Source organism: Pholis gunnellus (genome assembly GCF_910591455.1).
Source record: "Pholis gunnellus genome assembly, chromosome: 8".
NCBI classification, from domain to species: domain Eukaryota; kingdom Metazoa; phylum Chordata; class Actinopteri; order Perciformes; family Pholidae; genus Pholis; species Pholis gunnellus.
In genome coordinates, this window is record NC_136534.1 from 15,474,576 (window position 1) to 15,482,369 (window position 7,794).

At 41.8% G+C, this 7,794-nt stretch overlaps 1 protein-coding gene across 1 annotated transcript; it reads right to left on the bottom strand.

Annotated features, from left to right (window-relative positions):
* Positions 1-4,847: 4,847 nt before the first annotated feature.
* On the bottom strand, positions 4,848-6,419 carry ino80c (INO80 complex subunit C). Its single transcript, XM_079164127.1, has 5 exons — positions 6,154-6,419; positions 5,891-6,007; positions 5,683-5,794; positions 5,418-5,485; positions 4,848-5,316 (listed from the first exon to the last, which is right to left on the bottom strand). The coding sequence occupies exons 1-5, from the start codon at positions 6,331-6,333 to the stop codon at positions 5,185-5,187; spliced, it is 609 nt and encodes a 202-aa protein (XP_079020253.1). The 5' UTR covers positions 6,334-6,419; the 3' UTR covers positions 4,848-5,184.
* Between the last annotated feature and the right edge of the window lie 1,375 nt (positions 6,420-7,794).

Below are 7,794 nucleotides of genomic sequence, written 5' to 3' on the forward strand. Positions count from 1 at the left end.
TCTATCAACACGAAGAATTACCTTTCTCGCTGTCCCTTATGCCCACACGTGAGTGCACACACACACACACACACACACACAGGGTAACAAGTTGACCTGTGAGGGAACACTGATTGAATCTTCAGTGGGATTAAGAGGGATTTAGCCCGGTGTAATGATATCTGAATGAGTTGATTAGCTATCTGATGACACTTCACTGTTTGACCTCTACAGCCCAATAACAACTTGCAGCTCGTTCACTTAGGTTTGCATTCAAACAGGGAGGGAGAGAAAAAAAACCATAAGGGCCTCCTTGAGGCAACTAAATGACCCATGAAACTGTGACACGGTGTGGGCAGCCAAGGCATGATCAGTTATGGTTCAAGATCAGTTTTCCTCACACAAGTAGTGACAAAGTACAGCCATGAAGGGCGAAAGCTTCCTAAGAAGGCAAAAGTACAAAAACAAATATGGCTGCAAGCTGTGATTGAAGACAACCACACACATGAAGACATTGTGAGGATGTTGGGAAAGGTTCAGGAGAGGATGTTCAGGGGAAAGAGAAGCCTAAGCATCACTGGTGCTTGGCCCCATAATACAAAGAGGGTGAACCTTTAAAGGAGTAGTTTGACATTTGGGGAAATACACTTATTTGCCTTCTTGCTATGAGTTAGAGCAGAAGATTGATACCACTTATTCTTATCTAGTAAAGGTGAAGCTAGAGCCAGCAGCTGGTCAGTTTAGCATGACGACAGAAACAGGAGGAAACCGTTATCCTGGCTCTGTCCAAAGGTAGCAAAGCCCACCAGCACCTTGAAAGCTCACTAAATAATAACGTAATGCACGCGCCAGCGAGCTCTGTGACCGTGTTTCTGCCCGGGCTCTCAGTTCATGAGTTACATTAGCTTTGTACAAATAATGGATATTAATAGGCCCTTTGCTGCATGTCATCCCCTCTCTTCATCAAGTAGATCAAGCCGTCACCATACAACCCAATCATACAATCATGATAATTGAAATCAACACAATACAATAATAAAGTAGATATAGTCTAACCAGGTAATACAAAGTGAATTACAAAGTGTAAGCAGTCCTTGGTACAAGAGATCCATAAACAGAATACAGAAATGAAAGTACTGCATTTACAGGTGTGTTCATTACCTGCTGCGTTCTGAATACCATCCGTGCCGCTGTGATTAAAGAAACATGGAGTGGCAATGCGAGGAGACACCTTCTGTCATCTCTAGACAGATCTGCTGTTCATTTAGTTTAATTTACATTTTAGCAACACCCTCCCATCTCTAACGTGGATGTTATGTGTGGAATGTGGAGACCAGAATTTGAGGGCACCTGTTTTCACATGCACTTGCACATTGCCACTTGCTGCAAAAATGTGACCATTGTGACAGCTTTGTTTCAGGGGAGAAGTTACAAAGACAATGTAGGGAGCTTTTCTTTTTTGCACTTTCAGTCCAACAGTCCAAACAACATTTCAGTGGAAGCATTCTGCGTTCATTCTCATAGATGTCTTTGCCTGGAGATCAACTTCTGTGAGCTTGGTGTTTGTTTGTTTGTTTGTTTGTTTGTTTGCAGAGCCATATGGAAGATTATTGTCAAGTAAAGTTACAAATCTGATCACTGTACATGTGTCTAAAGCTGATCACCGTCTTTAGCTCGGTGATCAATGTCGTGTCAAAGTTACTGCAGAACTTCCACCATAAACATTGTGCCTCAACGGCTGGCAAAAGAGTTTATATGGTGCGTCTAACAAATTCAGACTGTTATGGCTTTGTTAACAGGGAGGTTCATGATGCTGAGCCAATAGGTCAAAAACATAAATATGAAAGTTCCCCTGCTGGCTCAGCAAACACTGGAGTTGGTCCATCGATCAGCTTACCAGAGCTGGGGGTGCATTTCTCTGACTTGACATTTGAGGCTAGTTCTCATACATTTCTTTTACATATTTTAAGAAGTAACACATGTCAGACGAGTGATGTATCGTGGCTTACAGCTTATACTTGTTGTGAAAGGCTTGTCCTTATGTCCACAGTTGTTAGAGCTTCTGCTTGTATGTAATGACACCCTCATGTTGGACAACATCGTCATGGATCTGATCCGGTGCTTTAAGTTCAGCAATGTGTGTGCTTCACATATGGTCTGCTTGTCCCCCAAATGAAACTCTGGCGTTAGTTCATTCAGGAAGACAATAGTCTTGCATGCTTGGGCTTGAAGTTTATTTCTCATTCATCCCGCCATTCACTGCATGCTCAATCATTGTACCATTGCTGTCATTGTTTCGGGCTGTAAACCGTGACATTAGCATCCATCCAATAGCACGGTGACACACCTAGATTGTTAGCCTATCCTCTTCCTGCTGTCTTTTTTTAAATACGGTTGTCTCTTTGCCTTTAGTACGTTCATCCTGCTGTTACAAGCATCCCTTCACCTCCCTCCACCGTCCAGTCTCAGCAGAATCATCAGCCACCACGACCACTGTCTCTGGTGGGGGGATTTATATTGGTGCTGCTCATTACAAATCTCCCAGTAGAGTGTAACTGCCAAAGACTTTCTGTCAAGACTTTTACCATCACATATCATCTGCTTATCATAAAAAAATATATTTTCTTCATTTACTTGTCTCTCCTGACTTAAATACCTCTGAAGTTAGACTTGTCAAATGATGAAGCTTTTGTAGTAAATAAAGTCAATAGGTCCAATGTCACCGAAGAAAAGCAGTCCTGGAAAAACTGCATGTGAAATAAGCTATATAAACTAAATAATTACCGTCTGTAGGCATTATACAGCACAGATGCCATTTCCATCATCCCAAAAGAATGGGACAGTGACAAAAGCCCGAGGGCAGACAGGACCTAAATGAGCCCCAAGATGACATTAGTTCACAGAGTGCATCTCCCCAGTGTCGGAGAAACTCGCCTGCAGAAGTTCAGCAAAGTATACGTTGGAAAACAAAATCTATGCAGAAGTATAACGTGTTGATTTCAGCTAAGTCTGTGTGTGCATTCTCTGAAAACACACATTCTGTGAAATGCAGCAGGTGCAAAATTCTCCTTCAAAGGAAGATTTCATGCACGGCACAATCAATTTCATAATGATAGTTATTATAGGACTGAACTGTGGTCCTAAATTGCTTCTGTACTTTTCCGTTTCCATACTAACATTTGTATCGATTCATATTTAGCCCGTTTTAGCATTTTGTCAGCTAAACTATAATAGTAGTATTTATAATATGTATTAATTATACTGTCATTCAGAACTTGATTTCTGACAACCTTTTACGAGCTGGTATTTATCACTCACCTGCTGATGCATGGAAGGCACAGTACAAGTGGATACATCTCAGACTTTGCTCAGAAACGGACACTCATGTGACCTGGCTGACTCACTGTGGGACTGGGACAACAATTACACTCTGCAAGGATGAACGTCAGACCGAGCAGAGCTCTGGCGCTCCCCGGTGGTGACAAAGTATTACTATAAAGACAAGAGTACCTGCAGGATTTTGCATCTGCCGAATGAGTGACAAACAGCTCACATACTGCATGTTACTCTGTATTTCCAGTTATTTGGGAGCTGATAGACTCAGTTAAGCAGACGTAAATATTCATAGACACACATACATGGCATACAGATTCATATCACCACACTCTTGAGGACTTTTAATATTAACATTTATTCCTTAAATCAAAACCTGATCCTGACTTACTAATATTACCACTTTATACTTTCTTGAATGGACGAACAGAAAAGATGCCCCAAAATGTAAAAGCACACACACATACACACATGCTTGGAGACACACTCACACTAGCAGGTTGTGTGCTTGGGTAGCAGAAAGCACTGGCACCGTTCATTAATCACTATGTTGAGGTTTTGATGCCACAGCAGGAATGGACATGCTGGTCTCACTCTCATAGATATACTATACTGCCTTCATCAGCTTCAACAAAGTCCAGAGCTGGGAGAATCGGGAGAAATATTCATATGTTTGTATATCTACAACATGGCATCCAGTGCAGCATGTATGTGTTTTTAATAGCTTTTGGTCGACAATGGGATCTTATGGAACCTTATTAATGTTTATTGGTAACACATACAGCTGATTTATAGCAAACAAATACTGGGTGATTTGTATGCACAGGGCCAGTGTAAATAAAGCATCAAGAATTGCAAAAGCTGAAGAGTAATAATTTAGTTCGGCAAGTGTATCTCCCCACCTCAACAGGTAAGGACTCATAGCTCAGTGGCTACAGATGTTGCAGGTTTGATTTTTACTCAGGGTTTTATGTAATATTCAAAAGATGAAAGCATTTATTTTTAGTAGGCATCATTCACATGAGAAACACATTGGTTCTCATTCATCACGTTTGTGAAAAATAGCATAAAATATACCATGGAAATGAACTTGGATGCCTGTTGTGTGTGATTAATGACACATCCTCACTCTTACCAGTCGGAGAATCAAATGCAGCTGTGGAATCAGACCATGTGGAACCAACTCTACATTCAACACATGTGAAATTAGACCTGTTGGCTTGTTAAGAGGCAGACTTGGCCCAGCTACATTTGCATAGCTTGCACACATGCAGGCTACTGAATTTAACAGAAGATCCAAGAAACAGTGAAGCCCAGCAGCAGGTGTTAATGTTTCTGTTTAGGCACAGAGGAGTGTTTTCTGTCAATGTTTAACAAATGTGATTAAAGGTTGTCATATAAAAACAATTGAGATGAAACTAATTTCAGCCTCCAATTGTGTCTGTTTTCTCCTGAGAAAACGTGTATTTATGCAAAGACACATAAGAAAGCACAGATGAAAAAGAGAGACATTGAAATCAACTTCAACATACAATTCAAAGCTTTAATGAGCTCCTTATAAAAAGTATCAATCTGAGATATACAAACTCCTTCAAACAGCTATGCAAACATGTTTTGTCTACAACTTCTCTTTAACCACACCAGACTGAATGTTCACCACTGGAGACTGATATTCTACCACAAGGGGGCGTACTGCATCATCGCTAGTGATGATTGAGTATTTGAGAAACACAGTGACGACTGTGACTCCTTGTCCACACGCTCACATGCAGCCTGTGCTCTCAGTCTCCTGGCTGGCCCAACAGCTTCCTACACCGACACGAGTTCAGTTCTGGTTTGAACCTGTTTCAGGTTTCAAGTCTCGCTCGGCTGTCAGGGTACGAAGCATGTTTCCTTTCGAAGTGCAAGGTAGCCAGTAACAACATCTGTGGGGAGGAGGCGGATGTAGGAGAACTCCTCAGAGGAGGTGAAGCGTAGCTTTGTCTGAGGGTCTGTGTAGTTTGCCTGAGGAAAGACAAGAGAGTGTTCAGTGGAAGCTTTATCCAAGACTTAAAAGTCATGTTGTTTATTGTACAATAAGGGATTTCAGCAAAGTGAGAACTCACAGGGAGTCCAGAGATGTCGGAGTATTTCTTCGATGGCTTCAAGGAGGGAGGGGCGTCAATGCTGTAGTCTGTGAACACAGCAAGGTCTTAAAATGAACTCCTGATTAGACATTCCTAAAATAAAGTCACTGACATAGTGAAATGTACTTTAAAACAGTAAAAAATGTAATTGTGCTTTGGGTTTAGAAAGTAAAATACAGCCTATTTCTTTGAGATACAAAGTGTACAACATGTGTTAGGTAGAAATAGTCAAAATAAAACTCACAGTTGGGGTCATTGAGCTTCCAGGGTAAAGTCCGCTCCAAAGCCAGGATCTGTTTGAGATTCTTCCAGGTCCTGTTCTTCTTACCTGCTGCTGCTCCACCGACCCCAGAATGCTGCAGAGATTCAGAGAGGAAGAAACGGGAGAAGAACTTGAGAGAGAAGCCACAGAAGCAGATCAAACTAAAACCCAACTGGAAGCAGACATTCACCATGAACGTGGGGTCTTTGAACGGTGGAGGCTTTGCTGTGGACTCTGTGATGGCAGTAGGACCACAGTCAACTGTTCCCACTGGCTTCACCTCAGGCACCAACTCCACTGCTGTAATCTGATGAAACACAAAGACAACACGAGACAAACGGGAACCACATTAGATTTAGTTTTTCAGAGTAATATTCAGTAATTGGGCTCCATTACAGTTTGATGAGCTTCACCGACAGAACCAGAGGAACCAACACCATCACTGTTCAGTACCTGAGCCTGTGTGGCTGCTACAGCTGTCAGCTGGACTTTCTTCTTCTTGCTGCTGCAGCTCGCGGTGACCTGCTGAGCGGCACAAACCGCCGGACTAGCGGGACGTTTCTTCCCCCGGACAGCGGCAGAGCTGGCGGCTGCCGGCTGAGCCCTGACGGTTACGGGGACCTGAGATGCCATTTGTGGTGAGCAACGTGGTTGTAATACACGAAGTGAATGCAGATCTCTCTCTCGATACTTAGCATTAGCCGCTCGACGTCGGCATTGTAAACGTCGCCTCAACCGGATATGGAATCGTTTCACTTCCGGTAGATTTGGAACTAAACAAATAAAATAACCATAAAGTGATTATCTATAAATATGACTATTTATTCATTTAAAATGTGTCCCTACAAAAAACACGTTTAGTGTATGTAGTTAAATGTGAATGCCACAAAACAAAAAAGTTAATTTAAATTTAAATATTTTTATTTTTTTGTACATTTTTGAATCATATTATGAGACCATATATTCTGAAAATATAATACAAGCAAAATAAAGGCTATTAAAAGGGAAGCTTCAGCAAAAACAAGGCCAAAACTCAAAAAATCGAAAGAAAATAATAATCATTTGCACTGATATTTGTTCGTTTAACAGAGCAGAAGGAAACAGTCCTGCAGTTTTTTCAGTGTCCGCTTCATTTTCACCAAGCAGCCAAATTAATGACTTCACTTTCAAAAAGTATATTCACTGTTTGTATTTGTCCTTGTGCAGTATTTGTTTGGTATCCTTGTATTTTGTGGCAGCCACTCAGACAAGCACATTGTATTTTTCACAAATGCTGCAATTGTTCAAGGTTTTCACAGTTTGGTGCCTCAAATAGCACAGCTTCTTTTCCAAAAAGACATGTTGATATGTTTGCAAAAGTGTTGATATCTCTAGGGTATTTTGTCTCAAAAGTAATATTGATATGACAGTAGCCTGTTGGCTCAGCTGACTCACTCCTGTCTGTGGAGTGCTGCTGCCACCATGTGTTTTATGGGAGGCTCTGCATGCAGAAAGCTGGAGGCAACATGTGCAAACAGACTCTTATTGATCACATAATGGATGAACACTTTCTTTTTAAATCCGCAAGGGACCCAAATGACGAGTCTTATTTGTATATAGCGATAAAAGCAACCAAAAACACTTCCCTTCTGTGAAAGAGTGTAAGTGAGAAAAACCTTTCCTTCCAGGGATCTATAAAGTAGTTCAGGTAAAACTTAACAAGCTTGCCTGTCAGCATTACTCTGCAGGCTGAGGTGGCCTCTGGTAATCTTCTGGTTGATTAGAGCAGGATGCCATGCCTTGGGATGTACAAGGCTATTCTCTTGTCGTTCAGTCACAGTGTTTCACACAAACATCTTTAAGGGGAAAGTGCCTCTAGCATATCCATCAGTCTGCGCTGGCCCACCAGGGAAAGAGCTGTCAGCATCCAGACATCGCCACACAAAAGATCTACCACATCGAAATTCAACACAGTGCCCCCTGAGCTGCTGCGCAGACCTTCATGAACTGAGGGATGCTGGTGTAATGTGGTATGTGTATTTTAGACACACACAGAGAAGCCTACTGCTTCTTTGCTGTCCTTGTCCTGTCTTATGGTGAATAGAGACCCACACT

Coding starts and splice junctions, on each gene's coding strand:
- ino80c (XM_079164127.1), bottom strand. CDS start 6,333: ATGGCATCTCAGGTCCCCGTAACCGTCAGGGCTCAGCCGGCAGCCGCC. Junction 5,795..5,890: donor TCAAAGACCCCACGTTCATG/GTGAATGTCTGC, acceptor GAATCTCTGCAG/CATTCTGGGGTCGGTGGAGC. Junction 5,317..5,417: donor CCGACATCTCTGGACTCCCT/GTGAGTTCTCAC, acceptor GTCTTTCCTCAG/GCAAACTACACAGACCCTCA.